The 19,447-nt window shown below is 44.4% G+C and overlaps 1 protein-coding gene across 1 annotated transcript in view; it reads right to left on the bottom strand.

Moving 5' to 3' along the window:
* Window positions 1-18,801, bottom strand: part of SPRED2 (sprouty related EVH1 domain containing 2) — a 94,434-nt gene extending 75,633 nt beyond the window's left edge. Inside the window, exon 1 of the mRNA XM_075925572.1 lies at window positions 18,363-18,801. Within this exon, the coding sequence (XP_075781687.1) occupies window positions 18,363-18,409 (47 nt within the window). The 5' untranslated portion in view covers window positions 18,410-18,801. The remainder of the gene's footprint in view (window positions 1-18,362) is intronic.
* Window positions 18,802-19,447: the final 646 nt, after the last annotated feature.

Here is a 19,447-nt window from a genome sequence, read left to right as displayed (position 1 = left end):
GCCGGGCTATGGGGCCAGTGATAGGGGGGGGGTCTAGAAATGATCTCCCCGGTCCAGCAAAATCCCTCTTTCAGGACCAGTCAGGTCCCGAGGTAACCAGACCAGGGAAGTCCAATCCATAGTACCAACAGAACAGTTAGCAATTCTAGGGAAAGTTTACATTCAAACAATAACTGCAGGCATTTCTGTTCAGTCCACAGCACTGAATTAACCTAATTCTTCTCTCTACACAATATGGATTTTTTTCCCCGTTATGGCTTGCATTTTGATTGGTGACAGTCCTGTTGCTTGCCTCATAATATCAAGGCTATAATATTTTACATGAGAGAAGATAAAGCTTTCTTCTATGTTTAAGAAGTTTTAATGCCATTTTCAAAATAATCTTAAAATTTTGTTTAATGTAACCCTCATTTACAAAATATTAAAGGAGATACCATCTTTGGACACAAGCTCTCAGCCACTAACCAACTGTCTGCTCCATTGCGCCAGGGATGCACCTCCAGGTGCTCTGGAATATCTTTGCAGGTGATGGCTTGAGCATAAAAAGAGCAGTTTCAAGCATCTGCTTCACAACACGGAGCTGCCTCAATCATGCAAAGAAAAGCACAACCCAGACTACTGGCATGGAATAAGGAAGGTTGTGTATGAACAAGGGCATATTGAATCTTATTTAAATGGCAGCCTGAGCTAGCGCAAACCCTGCCAAGTGCTTGGTTACTGCATAGTAGTTTGAGCCAATTTTTTTTTTTTTTTTTTTACTAAAGGCACAAACTAATATCCAATATCTTTTAAGATAGAATCCCCTTTAGTGAAGACAGGAGTAAACATTTGGCTACTCTACTGTACCACAGTCTGCATGACTTTGGTTAGCAGCAGAAGTCTCTCTCTCACACAGCCAGGTTACAGAAGCTAAGAGTTACTGTTTTACACAGATCAAAGAAAGAGACTCTTGACCTCCAAGAAAGTCAAAGCAGCACCAGATGAAAATATTACGATGAAAATTTTTGGAGTATGGAGGAATTCTTTACCCGAAGCAAACATGAAGATGGTCAGAGATGGACACAAGCAGTAATTCTTCTACTCTACTATGCACTAATTAGGCCTCAACTGGACAATAGTGTCTGGTTCGGAGTACCACATTTCAGGAAAGCTGGGAACAAATTGGGAAAAAAAATCAGAGAAGAGCAATACAATGATTTAAGGTCTAGAAAACATGACCTATGAGGGAAGATTGAAAGAAATTGATTTGTTTAGTCAAAGAGACTAATAGGAGGCATGATTACAGCTTCCAAGTACCTAAAAATTGTTACAAGGAAGAGGGAGAAAAGATTATTCTGCTTAATCTCATATGACAGGACAAGAAGCAATGGACTTCACTTGCAGCAAGGGAGGTTTTGTTTGGACATTAGAAAAAACTTCCTGTCAGGGTAGTTAACCACTGGAATAAATTGCTTAGGAATATTGTGGTATATCCATCATTGAAGATTTTTTTAGAGCAAGTTAGACAGACACCTGTTGAGGGTCCCACACACTAGCCGCATGTGACTATTTGGCCGGTTAAGCATGGCTAGTTCGCTATAGCTTCAGACCTGGCTGGACTCCACAGGTTTAGATTAAACTAAATTTAACATCCCTACTCAACTAATCGACTAGTTGATGGAATTTCCATCGACTAGTCAATTAGTTGATAAGCAGAGGAGCTGCAGTGGGGTCAGCTCCCGGCTCTGGGAGCTAATTCTGCTGCAGCTCTGCCGTTTAAATGTATTAAGAGCCAGTAGGCTCTTAATACATTTAAAAAGGAGAGGCGCAGTGTCCTGGGACTGGGTGGGAGCTGGGAATCAGCGGATTTCCAGCTCGTGCCCAGTCCCTACTACCCCTCTGCCTCCCTGCCCCCCACGGAGATGGTGCTGGGGGGAACCAGCTTTTAAGCCGGCTCCTGCTCCCTCACTTTGCTGCCTCTGATAGAGGTAGCAAGGGGGGGAAAGCGACTAGTTGAGGGACTAGTCACTTACATCTCTAGTTTAGATAGTGGTTGAGTTGGTGCCATGAGTGCAAGGGACTGGACTTGATGACCTCTCAAGGTCCCTTCCAGTCCTCTGATTCTATTTTATTCAGACATCAAGAATCTATTGGTTGCAGGTGTAACACTCTTCATCGTCCACATTTGTCCACACCAATAATATCCACATTAAGTTAATCTCAAAGGCACTTGTGTAATCAAGAAAAGCAAGTCATTGAACAATTATTACCAGGGCTCGCGAGCAGCGGCGAGCCCTGCTCGCCAGCCACATGCTACCACGCGTTGCGAAGCTGCACTGGGCTAAAATCTACTCACCACTGGTGAGTAGAATACGTTAATTGTCGAGCCCTGATTATTACCAACATCATTATGGAATGTTGTATGACGTCGCATGCACACCAAGGATATTATTTTGTAGTGATAATACCTAAGAAGCTATTCCTCATGTTCACTGCTGGGTTATAACGGTGTTTTGCTCACTCCTATTAAATGCCCAAAGTTCTCTCTTTGAACCAAGTTAAACAGCCATCTCTGAACTATGCTGCATGGACTCCAAGGCTCATATATTTTATTCTTCCCATCAAATGAAGATCGTGTACGTTAAAAAATATAGCAATGTAATATTTGTCATGTGTTCTTTTCTCACCTCACACATGTTGAGGTAGCAATATTTGTACAGCTCATTTACAGCCCCCACCCATCCCCCAAAAAACCACCAAACCCACTAGAATTATTTTTATAAAGCTATTATTAAATATCTGGATACTATTCAGACTCAGACACAAAAGACAGTATGAAATTGTACTACCCCTTTAATGTGGTGAAATTTAGTGTATTTGGCTAGGTTTATACTTGAGTCGGAGAATAATCATGAAATTACAGCTTCTGAAATTACAGGTTGGACCTCACTGGTCTGGCACCATCGGGACCTGAGTGATCCCGGATGAGGGAATTTGCCAGCGCCTCTGGCCCCCTCAGCCTGCCACCCCTTCCGGCTCCTTTGGCCCCGCTGCTGGCCAGGTGACATGGCTGCCCCGGCTCTGCTGCCATAACTGCTGCTCCAGCCTCACTGTTGGCATGCAGCCCTGGCCCTGCTGTAGTAGCACCAGTCCCACTGCCAGCTGACCCATGGCCCTGATAGGGCTGGCGACCTGCCGCAGCCCCAACAGGGTTGCCACAGCCCTAGCTCTGCTGCCGCAGCTGGACTTGCCCTACTGGGCTGCTGTGGCCTGGCCTTACTGCCAGCCAGGCTGCCATGGATCTGTCCCCACTGCCGGGCTGGCACACAGCCCCTCTCAGGCTACAGCAGCACAACCCCTCAGCCTGGCTGGCACGCATAGGCTGCCAGCCCCAGCTGGATTTCTGGGCTTCCTTTGCCCTGCTACCATGGCCCCAGGATGCTAAGGCCCTGACCCTGCTACCACCAGCCTCACTATGCGTGGGGCTCTCAGCAGTTGGCCTTCCTGTCCTGGGCTCTCTCGTTCAGCAATATCCGTGGGAGACTCCCAGTTTAGGGAGGTGCAACCTGTATTAGTTTAAACAGCTTGTCTGTGTATGTGCATGAGGGGAAAACCATATGAGATAAAAGTCATAGCCACAGTATAGATAATAAATAATGTATGGATCTTAAGTTATCCATACAACATCCCTCTTAATTCACTTAATTATTAATCTGAAGATTCTTGGTATAATCTACTATTATTTTGAAAAATTAATTAGAAAATTGTTAAATGAATAATCTTTTGCATTAATTTTTTTATAAATAAATGGTTAAAGTGTATTTGACAGGTCTGCTAGTTTATGAACATTTCAGTTTAGTATCTAAACGCTGAATTTATTTTCAGATAAGTATTTTTTTATCAGGCAACATTTTGAGTGGGGTATACATTGGAATTGTATTCTTAGACATTTACCAAAGGCAATGTGCAACAAAGTTTAAGTTTGGTCATTCCAAATTAGGCCAAGGCATAAAGGCTGGAATTTTCAAAGGCACCTAAGGGAGTTAGGCTCTTGCTTAGCTTAGCTTAACTTCCCTAGATACCTTTGAAAATCTCAGACGTACTGGTTTCTTTCATAGATGCTCATAAGTTATGTTCCACTAGTTCCAGCTCACAGTGATGCTACAACTATCAAGAGCTTCACTGGAACCTGGACTATTAATGGAGACTATGCCCCCTTCCTTTTATTAACTGTATACATTCCTGAATACCAAGAAGTTATTTTACAAGGTTAAGGTTATTAGTAAACAACCACTGGAAGTGTCAGAATAGAAGTTCTCATGCAATTTTAATTTCATGCCCTGGTGCACATATACTATGGGTATGTCTACACTGAAATAAAAAACCTACAGCACCAAGCTTAGAGCCCTAACTCGGACTTTTGGGACCAAAAATAACAGTGTAGACATCTGGCCTTTGTTCCAGGCTCTGAGACTCTGTAAGAAGGGTACAACAGACAGCTTCTTGTGTGGAAAATGTTTGTAAACAGACACAAGACTAGTTTCACCTTTTTCGCTTTTGTCAATTTGTCTCTCACTTAATTACCTTTATACAGTATTTTTAAACTCTATTTTTAAAAAAATCAATCCATCTAAAAAAATGAGAATGATGATCTCTTAAAACCTTATGACTTATTGCATTTTAGCTGTAAGATCAACAAGTATGTATATAACTTGCAAGAACTTGTAAAAACATGAACTCACTTGACTAAGGGTTCAGAAGTAGCTATTGAGGTCTACTGTGTAATTTGTTTTTAGGAAGTATTTTTAAAAGGCATATCACCTGTATGATAAGATCTTTAGAGCTATTAAGAGTTTATATAAGTACACGGAAACATTTTAAAAAGAATCCAGTCTTGCAAAACCCTCAGTAGGGTTTACAATGAGAATATTCCTACAGCTCCTGCAGGATTGGAGCCTCAGAGTGTGTTTATTAGACTCCTCTTAAAAAGATGCTGCACATGGACAATATTGCTGGTCTCAGGAATACAGAATCTTAGCCCATAGATAACTATGTAGTTCTACTTGTTTAAGTCACTCGTATTCATTAGAGATGTTAAATATCGGTTAATTGAATAATCGAGTAATCTCATTAATTCTTATTGGTTACTTAACTATTCTATAGTACCCAAGGGTGGGGGCAGGGCCAGCAGCCAGTGCACTCCAGCCCCACTCCCGAAGACCCCCCTGGCCACTTCGCACTGCTGCCTCTGTACCAGCAGCAGCAGCGTGGGGTACCAGTTTAAAAATCAGCTCCCTTGGTGGACTGGCTGCCTATTGCTCTGTGCCGCTGACTCTGATACAGAGACAATAGCACGGAGTGGTAGCAGCCCCTGTCTGGGAGGCGTCTCAGTTCCCAGACCTGGCATGAGCCAAAACTAAGCGGGGCTGCCTACCCACTTAGCTCCTCATACACTTTAAATGCAGAGCCACAGGGGAAGTAGGTCCCGGACCTGTTCCAGACCCGTCGCAAGCCAGGACTGAGTTAGGCTGCTGGCCAGCCCACTAAAAAAAAAAGTTACTGGCGGAGTGGGGGTGGGGGGGAGGCAGGGAGAGGATGTAGACTATAGCATTAACCTATGAGCTTTTGCTTATTGGTTACTCGGTTAATCGACTACACTATTACATCCCTAGTATTCATTAAGTGTTAGCAGGAGCTGTCTTTACATACCTGCATCTTCAAGGGAGAATACAAATCATGATTTACAAAATTTCCTTACAACCACCACTTTCCATTATTAAAATAGAAGAGCACTTGAAAGTCTATGCTACTTTTTGTCATTGATGCTATTAGCTTCTTTCTGCATTTTAATTAGCAGGGGCAACAAAAACAGACTTGTCTTAATCGCTTTTGTGAAGTCAGTGTCAATTTAGTGTTCTGGTTCTCACACACAGTACCACAATCTCTAGTTTGAAAACGTAAGGGGAGTGAAATTTATTTCTTAAAAACAAACAAAACATCCACACTGTTCCTACTGGATTTATTTCCCTGAAAGCATTAGTAATCTCCACTTTTGTAAACAACTTATTTTTTACAAAACCTAATTTTTTAACTAATTTGACTGACAGTATCTTGTTTCAAAGTTTAACTGATTTTATTTGGAGTAATTATTTTACAACTTCCATTTTAAAACCAAGTTGATTTAAATCATATGACTACAAAAGAGTATTTAAAATTACTACTCACAAAAAAGGAAACTGGCCAACATTATTTACTGCTTTTTCTTTTCCTCCCTCCAGCAAACAATAAAATACAATAAAGTTATTTATTTTAAAAGCATGTAAAGAAAGGGGGACGGGAGAGAATATTACCAGGCTGTTACCTCTTGTGCCAATTTTCAATCAGGAGTGACTTATGATGGCAGAACTATAAATCTTAAGAAAGAAAGTTTCCACTGAAAATTTAAGTCTAAAAGCACCAGAATGCACCAGCACATACACTAAAATATTAATTGCTTATATATTGTTTAAACACACATGCCCCCTTCAAAGTGTTGAATCCAAAGAGTTATAAACAATGAAGACACACCCTGATTAAGGCCAAAGAAAAGAGCATAGGGTCAAGCATCAAACTACTGTACAGAAGTCTCAGTCGGATTGTCACTGACTTCCTACAAGACAGAGCTGGTAATACAACTACCAGCCTGCTGTGGTAGTGCAGTTCATTATCTTAGAAAGATGGTCCCAAACTTCGAACATTTGAAGTTCTATATATGTAACAACAGTCCATAAAATTAAATAAATTTCATAAACATCTGGGGCTCAAAGGGCTAGATGACCTATATACTCTCACACATGCATTTAAAGTCAGTTTATTTGTAACTAGTTTGCAACAGCCCATGTGGAAGCCATGTAGGAATGTTTGAATTTATGTCTCATTAACCCTATGGATGCATACTGGCATCCTTCCACTGCACTATGTGGCTAACAACATGGAAAAAAACAGTAACATGGCTAAATTTACAGCTGGTGCTTTAAAATGCAGTTTGAAAGATCACAAGAGCTATCGGCTTTAATTCCAGTGTTGAAGGCTGTCAGTTCCTACTCTATAAAGTCACTCGATAGCACTTCTATTGCCAAAGGAGAGGAGGCTATGCAAGAGGAAATACATTAGGGCCAGCCTCTGTTGCAACCTAATTTCAGAGCATTAGCCAATGGAGTCACAATCTTAACTCACTGTTGTCTCAACTTGAGGTGAAAACACACTCTTTATGTCGTAACTTGAAGTATTAGTAACCTTATACTTTGGGGCATACCTTTCCGTTCATAAACCATGCAAACAGGTAGCCTGCTTTCCACGTGTTAAAATGCAAGAGAACTGAATTGTTAAGACATGTTAAAGGAAAAAATATATACTGAAAACATACATGCATTAGCTTCCTGGCTTTCACTGAACATAGCATGTAACAGTCAGCTATGGAAGCACTGGGATAGGGCGCTAAACAAAACCGGTAGAAAACATTTGGTGTCATCAAGTAAGGACCATTTTATAGACACTCTTTGGCAGCTCTTCAGCTGCAAAAAAACAATTCAATACTGATTTTTTACACACCAGAACACTTTGCCTGTTTCTTTCAGAATGACAGTGAAAAGAAATAAATGCCTACAAGAGGAATCCCTAGCAGAAGAGTGAGCAGGTGACCTTTTTTGACAGGCTGATCTTTTTAAAACTGATTTTTCCACCACAAAAAGACAAAAGCAAATGTGTATCAATCCAGATACATAAAATAAATAATAAATAATAATAATAATATATATAAAACCCAAATAATAAAGCCAGAGTTTAAATGCTGAAGGCAAGGAAGAGAACAGACTGGTGTTGCAGGGCACAGAGAGGGAGCACTGGGTCAAATGTTTGGGGAAGAACAAAAAAAGATTTCCTCTTGCATTTGAGACTCTTCAGTGGCATCATTGGACTTTCATGAATGAAATGTATGATAAATGTTAAATATATCCCTTTTAATTAAGCCAATATTGCTCCACACACAATAGCAACCACTACATTTACCTGTTTAAACTAAGTTTGCTCCACCACTAATAGTTTACTGAAGTGATATTTTATATTTCAGTGTACAAGAAAAAACAGTCCTGAATGTTTTCTAACAGACTAATTTGAAACTCTATCCACACTATTTATCCTGAATAATATGAATTTTCAAATCTAAATGTTTCCAAGTCTTCCTATGCATTCAAGAGCCAAACAGAACTCAGCTCTCTTCCAATTTTAGGACCTGCTCCAGCTGTGGGGCTCCACACAAGTGCAGAGATTTGTTTGTACAATGGCAGCTTGCAAGATGGGGACCTTCACTTTCATATAGTACTTACTGATATTTAAAAAACTGCAATCAGCTTTTGCACAAGACTCAGACTTCACTGAGTCGTAACCACTGATCCTTATGAAAATCTGGCAGCCGCAGTGTCTACCTGCCTCGGCCAAATATCACAAAAAAGATATTTGCTCTTGTTGAGAGTAGGGATATAAAATCCTGTTCAACCAGTTAACCGCTTAATGGGGGAGAGGGGACTAGGGATGTAAAATCCAGTTTAATCAGTTAACCAGTTAAACCTTAGATTTAACCATTAAGCAGAATGGGGGCAGGGGTAGGGGAGAACCACTTCAGCCCCTAGCCCATGGGGCTGCCACCAGCAGAGCTGGCCCTGCAGTGTAATGGGCCCAATAGGGCTGGAGCAGGCAGAGGGCTGCTCCCGAATGCCGGTTAACCATTACCGGTAAGCATTACCCAGGAAGAGCGCGCCAAGGCCTGCAGTGGGGGAGAGGTGGCTGTTCCGGCCAGGCTGGAGCACAACCCCCCATGGCGTGTCACTCTGGGCTACAGCAGCCCCCTACCTACTTCAGACAGAGGGCTGTTCCAGCCTCCACCAATTAACTGTAACCGGTAACCATCCCCCAGTTAGCCATTCACATCCCTAGCTGAGAGAGGAATGCTGTTCCCAAACAGAAACAAATACAGGGAGAGACAGTTCTAAAAATGTTAAAAAACCCTATACATAAAGTTTGAAAATAAAATGTTAGCTTTATCTAGTATTTCACTAACTAAGGACACTGAATACTCTAAGTTTGCCTCTATAGCCACTAGGCCACAGACACTGCATAGCTATGGGGTGGGCAATAATTTTTGACCAGGGGCCACTTCAGACATTTTTTAAGCAGTTCCAGGCTGCCCCAAAAGGGACGGGGACTCAGGCGGAAGGGGCGGGGTTGGAACACTTCTGTTTTTCCCCACCCACAGACCCTGATTGGTCTGAAGGGGGAGCCAGCTAGTCTTGGGGTGAGGGGAGTGAGCGGAAGGGGCGGGGTTGGAACACTTCTGTTTTTCCCCACCCACAGACCCTGATTGGTCTGAAGGGGGAGCCAGCTAGTCTTGGGGTGAGGGGAGTGAGCGGGCAAGGGGAGCATGCAAAGTCTCTTCCCACCCTGCCCCTGTCCTGCAAGGAGCGCACAGAGCTTCTAAGCACTGCGCACTCCTTGCAGGGCAGGTGCAGGGCGGGAGGAGACTTTGCATGCTTCCCCTCCACCTCCAGGCCCTGACTGGCCTGCAGGTGGAGAAAGCACAAAGTCTCTTGCTTCCTGCCCTCCAGCATGCAGCACTTAAGAGTCAACCACCAGAGTTGACTAAGCACTGTACACTCCCCCGTCCCTAGGCCTTGATTGGCCTGGAGGCGGGGCAGTGACTGGACCTCTGCAGGCCAGATCAATCCACTTGGCAGGCCGGATTCAGCCCACGGAGGCCCTTTTGCCCACCCCTGGTCTACCTTCACACCAGTGAAAGACTGCTCCTTAGAGAGGTAGCTTTTACCTTGTATGGCCCTTCAGTGGGGACCTAAGTTTGCCTTCTTCTCAAGTAAATTTTACAACACACAACTACCGTCTTGCAACGTGGCTTATAGCTGTGTTAGCGATCAAGGGCAAGCCCAGTAGTTCTGGTATCAAACTGAGAATCCCCCAGCTTGCCAAAATGAGGAAGTTTTTTCCTGGCTAATAATGAATTAGCCAAAGAGGGCTGTGTAACTGGAACAATAATAGGATGGGAAAGGCAGAGTGAGAGAGACAAACAGTGCTAGGAAGGGAGCAAAAAAAAAAAAAGTCTTCAAAACAAAAATTGAAACTGGAGAAATCTGAGCAGAAAAGGAGACTGAAAATTCCACCTGAAAAGGAAAGCTAGCAGATGCATTGTCTCTGCAGTGAGTGTATATGTTCAACCTGCTGCCTGAGGCACCTTTTAAGAATATCTCATTTTTCTTCAGCAAGCATATTCTTGTTTCTGAAATAAACATTAAGTGTAGCCAGGCTATATAGGTGCAGGGGCAATGCAGTCAGTCCTCTGCTACTTTATTTAATGCAGTGCAATCCTTTCAGGGCAGTGAATAACAATGTCTGGTACCAACCAGAGTAGATGATTTTGGCTTACTCACATATTAGAACACAAGAAGATAGACCCAGTGTTGTTCGGGTCCTTAACTCAAGTAGTTTTTGTTTTTTGGAAAACAAAATGAAAATGCCCATGCTTCATTTAAATCATTGCTCTGGGGTGGGGCTGGGGGTCAGGGGTTCAGTATGCAGGCTGGCAGAGAGGACTACCCCAGCCCTCTATCACTACAGCAAGTTGGGGGCAGGTGGTTAGTGCCTCTCCATAACCTCTGCAGCTCCAGTGGGCACAGAAGGGGAGGAGGTGTATGTCCTCCAGCTGGGACATATCCTGGTTGAGGAGTGCAGATGACAGACTAACCAAAGTGATGAATGGAGCAAACTGTACACTTTCCCCTCGATCCAGGCAATGCCCCAGTATGAATCTGGAAGGGGGTTTCAGCCCCCTCCCAAAAGGCTCCTGTAGTGGGGAGACTCAGGGTTGGGACAGTCCCGGTGAGGGAGAGGGCACCCCCGGCCAGTCCCTTTCACCTGTCTTATGATTGTCTCTTACGAATCGTTTTATGCAAATCAATCCTATTCCAGGCACAAACAACCCCTAACCGTGCTTTAAGCTATAAGAGGAAACTGTATACCGAATCTGATGGTCCTAGCTCTTGCTGTTTAGGAGGAATTCTTGAACAAATAGACACATAGACTCTCTAACATATATAGTAGATTTGCTAGTTGTCAATCCTAAATACTTAATGTCAGTCCAGCGATGAAAGACTTGCAGAGAAAACCAAGAGAATTAGCCATTCATTCACCTCAACTAAATGAATAATTTTTGTATTGCTTTTCTGTCTCTCTAAGCACAAGATGCAACATCAAGTAGGCTAGGAATTCACAATTTCAGAGATTCTACTAAATGAAACGGATATACTATCACATCAGAACCTATATACCATTTTTTTTGCTGTCTACACTAACATGGTAGTGTAAATATCCAAACTGATTAGTCTGTTCAGTAAATAGATTACTTGTCAAAGACTCCACCTGTACATATAGTTTCTGATTGTGTACTTTTGTTTATCAATTCAGTTACTATGTGTGTGCCTACACGTAAATTTTTATTCGTGTAAATTTCAGTTTCTTTCATAAAAGCATTATTCTACCTTTTAACAAACATGCACAATTCACTGAAGTCAGCAGAAACTACATACACATCTTCTCAAGTAGATTTAGTCCCAAGATACAAGGATATCTAGGGTACAGCATTGGATGGCTGCAAATATTCTTGATTCCTTGACTCCAGGGGAAGCTGAGTGCACTCCGAGTATAATAGGCCTGACGTCCCTGTTGCATACAGCTTGTTTTGGGTTTGTCCTAAATGGCAATAGTCCCTCTGGAGATATAAAATAGGTTTAATGGCCTGAAGATTCCCCTCTCAGGTTTTACTCAACTGGGGGATAATTTCCTTTCCTCCAGTACCAAGTGAGATGAGGAGTAGAGTTCATTTAATAAACCTGACTGTGTGTGTAAGGAAGAAAAGGAATTGGATGGCTCAAGGGATTTAGAGTGACATTCAGTGGTCTTTTGTCTCAACATTACTGGTTCTAACATAACTCAGTCTGAATGACTAAAGGAGAATACTACCTGATAGTAGCCTGTTGGCCTCACAAATTTAAATCCAGCTCTCAGAGTGGAGCATTAAAAACATCCCTCTACCCTGGGCAGGTCTTGTTTGCAGCATCAGGATTTAATTAACCTGCAGAAGAGATGAACCTTTCAGCCTGAAGTGGCTGGTTTGCCAGACTGTGAATGAGGCCCATTGCAGGACAGGGTGAGAAAGCTTCCACTGGTACTACCTGTATTGCATCTGGTTTGCAGGTAGCAGACTACCTTTATTTCTAGGCCATCCATCTGAAAACCACACTTGTCCAGAAAAAAAAGGGGGGGGGGTTTAAAAAGATGTCTGCACTGTGCACCTTTTTCTCCCCCTCTACCTGATGTTGCATTATTTGACTCTCCCATATCACTTCAACTTCCCCATACCTGAACTTGCTGTTCTGTAAGCTGGGCTAGTCTGCAATTAAGAGTGAAATGTAAGTCAGTGTGTCTCTATCAGTTCTGTTCATCACCTGTTGTTTTGACTTCTCTTCCTCTTACCTTTCTCACTTGACCATGTGCCACATACACTCCCCATAAGCCATTCAGGATATAGTAAACAAACACACAAGTCCTTTAAAACCCTGGCCTGGGACAAGGAAGTAAAACATATTAGAGTCTATTATCTCCTCTCATTAAGACGTTCCCTTGAAAATAGTTCTCAATGTAACTGAGTACATTAGCTGCTTACTCGTATTTTTAAAGCAATGTATAAATTTCAAATAATCACATTACATTTTTAGGCCAAAAAGTGAATGGTTAAATTTTGGCAAGCCTGCATTTCCTGTCCCTAGTGCAAGAAATGATGTCATGACACACAGTATGGCCAGTGTCTTCCTGCACGGCTCATACTCATGACCCAAAAAAGGAATCAGTTGTTTATTACCTCTAGGCAAAACCAATAATGTAAAATAGACAAAGTTACTCTGAAAATGAGACAAGGCTAATTCTGAAGTGCAACCTTAAAACCTGATTACGTTCACTATTCACAGTTAGCATAGTGGTGATTTATTTATTCAGTGGTGGTTGGTTTTGGGGATCAGTATAGCTGACAAAAGCAGCTGCAAAACATCAATGCAAAGTTAATATGCCACTTAAAACTCTTATCTGAAACATTTATAGAGGGTTGCTAGTAATATTTGAAAAGTTTGGGGTGTCTCTCTATGGTTACTAGGACCAAGTTTCCAAAGAGTCAGTGCACCATAGCATAATTGCCACAGGTTTTCATAAAACAATTTTCACTTCTAATCACACTACAGACTATTTGCTCTCCCATACAACATAAATAAACTAGAGGTGCATGGTAGAGGAGCTAAAGCCAGTTTATTTCTGAATGAGGGTGTCTACATAGAAGTTGAATGTGCTAGATCTTCACATCTTTAGTTAATTTGTCTTAACTTTCCCAAGTGTCCCCATATAGACAAGCCCTGAGGCTAACTTCATTATCTTGACACAGAACAAACAATGAAACACACACACACTTCCTCATTTTCTGACCTTTCCATTTCATTACTTCCTGTGACTTCTTCTGGCACCAGGGGTATGCATCATGCTGAATGAAAGTATCATTAAATATAACAATCATTTTGTACATGCACATTTTGATGGAATTTTATATTCTTCCCAGTGAAACCCATAAACACACCACCAGTAACATGTATTTAGGATTTGAGTTATATATCACCTGCCCATTTCTTGAAAATAAATTAACATATGTACTGAACGTAGAATCAGCTAAGCTATAGTCTTCAAATGTCTAGATAATTATAATGGAATATCCCAAAGAAACATGGAATTTAACATTTTTAATGTCTCTATAACCTCAATTCACTCAAAACAACATCATATTCAGGGTTAAGTTTTATCAAATATTTGCAGGCCCATTAACATTACATCAACATGTATTAGAAGTATTCTGGGGATACATAGATGGGAGAAAGAATGAGGACAAAAATAAGGCCGGAGAAGCATAAGGAGGCATTCTATGAAATCACAAATGCACCTTCCAATATTCATCTCAAGGTTGCAAACACTCATTTTAGATTTACAAATGGTTTCAGATATGTTCCAAAGTTTGCTCAGATCCATATTCTAAAACAAAAAATTAAACTCACGCTGCAGAAGATTATTTTCAAATTAATCTCAACAGTAACCATTTTTGTAATCGGTTACATTTGCTCATCATTAAGGCCCTACACCAAATTCATGACCGTGAAAAACATGTCACCGTAAATCTGGTCTCTCCTCCCCCCCCCAAAAAAATCTGGTCTTTTGTGATTTTACAATATTGTATACAGATTTCAGGGGGGAGACCAGTATCTCTCCAACTGGAGGTCCTGACCCAAAAGAGCATTGCGGGAGGAGGGGAGGGGGAGGTATCACAAGGTTATTTTCAAGGGTATTGCCACCCTTTGCACTGCCTTCAAAGCTGGGCGGTTGGAAAGTGGTAGTTGTTGGTCAGGTGCCCAGCTCTGAAAAGAGTGCCCTGCCTGCCACAGTGCTGAAGTAAAAGCAGCAATACCATACCATGTCATCCTCATTTCTCTACTGCTGCTGGTAGTAGCTATGCCTTCAGAGTTGCAATCCCAGCCAGCAACCACTGTTCTCCATCTGCACAGAAGTATAGCAGTACCGCAGTCCCCCTTACAATAACCTTGCAGGTCCCTCCCCCAATTCCTTTATAAGTGAGGATCCCTACAATTACAACACTGTGACATTTCAGATTTAAATAAATGAAATATAATATTTTTAAAAATCCTATGATCATGAAATTGACCAAAATGGCCCATGAATTGTCATATTCAATGAAACTAGAATAACTAATTTTGAGGAGGGGGGAGGTAGGTGTGATAGACTATTCCAACAAAACCAACAAGGAGTCTGGTGGCACCGACGAACAAATAAGCAAGTCAGAACCAGGTATCAAAGGCAAATAGAGTTTATTAGTATTGTTCAGAGAGTTTGAGGAAACTGATCATAGTACTGGTCCTTACTTCTTTGAACTGAAGTGAGAAACATACAATTACTACTTCAGCACCACTACCCATCAATTTAGGATAGGAAATGAAGAATTACCTATTAAAGGAAATGACAAGCGGATATTCAGGCAAGCTATAATGTAAACTGCCTGAGTTCTACTGCAGCAATCCAGGTTTCACCAGAACAAACACCATTACTCTTGCAAATAGTTGTGCAGGATGTTTAACGACCACATCTGGTCAGGACCTCTGTTTTACATTTGACCTGAAAGAAGCCTCTCCAAAAGTCATCATAACAATTAGCACTATACTGGGAAATTGGTTCAATGGTTATTCAGACTAAAGAGCTCTGCCCACTGAATCACCAGCACCACTTCCTGTCACCCATGGGATTTTCTTGTAAATCAGCCATTTAAATAATGGCCATGGGTGGGCTTTACTTAGTTAAACTGTGAAAGCTAAAGTGGAACTGCTACCATCCTACCCCCACAAAACCCAACAAAGTAAAGTAGGCATGAGATAGTTTCCTTTTAAAAGTGTGACAAATGCAAATATAAGTAGTGGAATAATTAAAGGGGGAAATAGTTCTAAAGCAAATCAAAATGAACCACTGAAAATCAAAGCATCAAATTTCTGAAGAGAATTCTCATGTTTTTTAAATATGCTATTTTAAAACAACATCCATTCTGGGAGGAACCCCCAGATGCACTTAGAATCCTCTGTTGTCTAATACCACAAAAAGTACAATACTGTTTAATTAGATAAAGAAATACATAATCACTAACTACCTTAACCCACTGTAAACCAGAAGGTTAATTACTACAGTCTACCTGCACTTCCATACCGAGACATGGCCTAGTAGAAAGTGCAAAAACTACTTTAGTAACATTACTAAAAAAAACCAAAAACATACAAGTCATATGAAACCTAGCTTTATTAGCAGAGAAAATCCTTAGAACAAACAGGTCTCTTATTTGGAAGAATAGCCATAGCGTGCTAGACTCCAAAATAATTTATTATTCATCTAGCCAATCAATTTCAGAAGCTATATAGAAGCTTTTCAGATGAAAAATGCCAAAAATACAATCCCTTTCAACACTTGGGTTGAAGACAAAAGCCATTTCCTCCATCACTTCTTATGCAGTAACCTGATGCAGAGATGGTTCCGTTTTTAGTTATAATGCAGGACATTTAACTGAACTACCATTTTTATTGTGAATGGGAATAAAGCTGTACATTTTTACAGTGTTTTAAAATCCATGAGAGCCGGAATCATTGCAACTATGATTTTAATGCCAAATACTGGAGCATATATAAAAAAAAAAGATATCCAGAACACTGTTTTAGTAAGTACATCTCCTAAATAGGTTTCTGTAATATTGTGCTAACGTATTTGTTAATTTTATTTTTGAAAGCAGTCCTCAATTATTAAATAAATGCAAACATGGAGCCCCCAGCATTTACTTAAAAAAAACCACACACACAAAAACTCCCCCCCCCCCCTTGAAGTATTAATCTATTTCTTATTTGTAACTACTGTTAACACTGACAGGCGTAACTAGACAACATATACCAAAACAAAATTACAATACTGGAGTTCAGTTCTTTCTACTCAATTACTATTGAAATAGAAAGGTCATACTAAATAGCAAATTGTTCAGGGAGTTAAATAATTTGTGCATTATATTGATGGGTACTATTTCACTGCAGGAAGGTTATATACCTAAGACAAGATCCTACAAACGCTAAAAAAAATGTTTAAACATGCATGGCAGTGACAGCAAAATCAGATCCATTATTATAACTGACATAATGGAACAGCTGCATAAGAGATACCAAAATTACTTATTTTTTCAACCATATCAAATCAAAGGCTTCTGGACAAAATGTGAGGGTATGAGCCTGAAGAATACATTACTTAATATGATGAAAAGACTGTGAGCTGAGGGTAGCACATTATCAACAGGCCTTTCCTCACACCAGTTGTTCAAAGCAGAGTTTAGTGTTATTTTATGGTTTGACAGCTAACTTTTTTTTTTAATGTTTTCTGCCGTTCCTTGCATATGATGGGTAACGTCCACTATTTGCAATAAGTATATCACCAGCGGAACCCCCTAGTCAAGCGTGGATCCCGCTTATCTGCATAGATCTTCACACAAACAGGCAGGAATGGCTCTTACCCACCCAGTGATCACCCCCCTCAACAACAACAAAATTAGGGGAACAGTAACGACATCTTCTCCACGGCTGCGCGCTTACACCTTCGACATCGGCACCCCCTCGCCTGTGCTGCAAAACTGAGTCACTTCCCCTTCCCCTGGAGCCGAGCGCATGGAGGAGGGGGTAGTGGCTGGGGGGCCCGCAAGTGCTTTTTTCGAGGGAGCACTTCCCAGCCTGGCCGCCTCTGCCCGCCAGCCCCTGAGGGCAGCCGCCGCGCAGCAGGCAGCCGGAGCGAGTGAATGGGACAGGCTGAAGGTTACCGGATTTATGAATGCCCCGATCATGTGACAATAACGGGAACCTGTCTGATTCACAAACAGCCGCCGCCGCGCCGCAGCCTGAGCCGGCCCAGGGGCAGGGAGAAGCGAGCTCTGCCCCCGCTAGCCGCCGCCTGCCGCGCACCCTGCCCCGCGGGGGGAGGCAGAGCCGAGCCCCAGCCGCCTGCACGACAGGGCAGGCTCCGCGCCAGAGCCCCAGCGCCCGCCGCCAGGCCAGGCAAGCTCCGCCGGGTGCCCGGGGCCTGCCCTCCTCCCCCCAAGTGCACGCGGCTCCTGGGGCCCCGCGGCAGCCCCGCGGAGCCGCCCCACCGGCGCCTAGCCCCGCACACCGCGCTGGGTCCTCGCCTCTCTGGCCGGGGGATTTATGAATGAAAATGTGGTATGCAAATGAGGACGATTGAGAAAAAAAGAAATGGCGGATGTGAGAGCTGCAGCGCGCACACCCCGGGGGGAGGGGACTGCCCAGGCTGGAGGCACTGGGGCCTCTGGGAGCCAGGCTGGGCAAGCGGGGAGCAGACCCGGGGCTGGGCAAGCGGGGAGCAGGGCCGTTCCTAGGGCCCAGGCACAGACATGCGGGGCTCCCTCCCACCCGTCCAGCAACAAAGGCTGCGGAGCCACGCACCGTGCACCCAATGCACACAGCAGGGGCCCTGCAGCCAGCGGGGGGCACGGGCTGGGCAGGGCTGCAGGGAGCAGCAGGCATGCACCGCCCCCGCTGGCCCGGCCCGGGATATCCGTGTCCCCCCGCAGCCCTTCCACGCACAAGTGCACAACCCTGCCCCCCTGCAGCCGCCCCCCCCCCGGGGCTCGTCTCCCCCTCCCCCCCGTCACTTACTCGTCTGGGTGGGTTTCCTCGGTCATTTTCTCCCCCTCTAGGCTCATCCCCCGCCGCGGGCAGCCGGGCTGCGCCTCCGCATCTTCCCGGGCTTCACATTGCGGGGCAGGCCGCCGGGCTGCGGGCGGGGGGCGCCGGGCCTGGCTCGGGGCGGGGGGTGCTGGCCCGCTCAGCGGGCGGCGGCACGAGGAGCAGCAGCAGCGCCCGGGTGCAGCCGGCGGCCCCGCGCGAGCCCCATCCCCGCCTCGGTCACTCCAGGGCCGCGCCGCGCCGCCGCCAGGAGGAAACTGGGCGGAAGCGATGACGTGATCAGGCAGCCCCGCTGCTGCCGCTGCCACAGCCGCCGCCGCGCGGCAGCCTCCAGTCCCGCCGGAGCGCGGGGACAGCGGAGCCCGAGCGAGCCGGGGAGGGGAGGAGACGCGTCTGCAAAGTAGCACCTCCCCCCACCGCCTCCTCCCCTCCTCCTCCTTCCCCGGCCGGCCCAGCCCGCTCAGTCTGCACGGGGCGGCGCTACTGCAGCCCCCCGCCCGCTACGTCTGCCCCCGGCTGTCCCTGCCGGAGCGTAGGCTTCCCCCCGCATCATGCAAACCTGGCCGGGCCCCTCCCGCAGTTTGCGCCTGCCGACGGGGCCTGATCCCCCCCCCCCCCCCCCCATGCACGGGTTTCCCCGGCCCATGTAACCCCATCCGGGTCCCTCTTATTGCGTGTGCTCTTCCCCTTCCCCCCCATGTTCCCTGCTGAGCCCCTCCTGCTACCTAGATAGACTTCCCCCTCGCCTCCTGCAATCCCATCTGGGCTCCTCCTGCAGTGTGGGCTAACCTCCCCCCCACACATAACACATACATTTGTGCAACCCCCCAGCTGGACCTCTCTCCCTGCATGGGCTTTCCCTGTGCCCCCATAATCTCTGCCCAGCCCCTGCTGCTCGGTGGGTTTCCCTCTTTGCCTATGTAACAATGGCTGGGACCCTCCTGTTGTGTGGGGTTTCCTTCCACCACCTGTGTAACCTTCAGGCCCTTCTGGCAGCAGTGTGGGCCTGCCCTTCTCCTACTGCAGTGCCAGCTAAGTCCCTCCTGTTTTGTGGA

Source organism: Pelodiscus sinensis, chromosome 3, assembly GCF_049634645.1.
Source record: "Pelodiscus sinensis isolate JC-2024 chromosome 3, ASM4963464v1, whole genome shotgun sequence".
Classification (NCBI taxonomy): domain Eukaryota; kingdom Metazoa; phylum Chordata; order Testudines; family Trionychidae; genus Pelodiscus; species Pelodiscus sinensis.
This window is presented reverse-complemented; position numbering and strand designations above follow the sequence as displayed.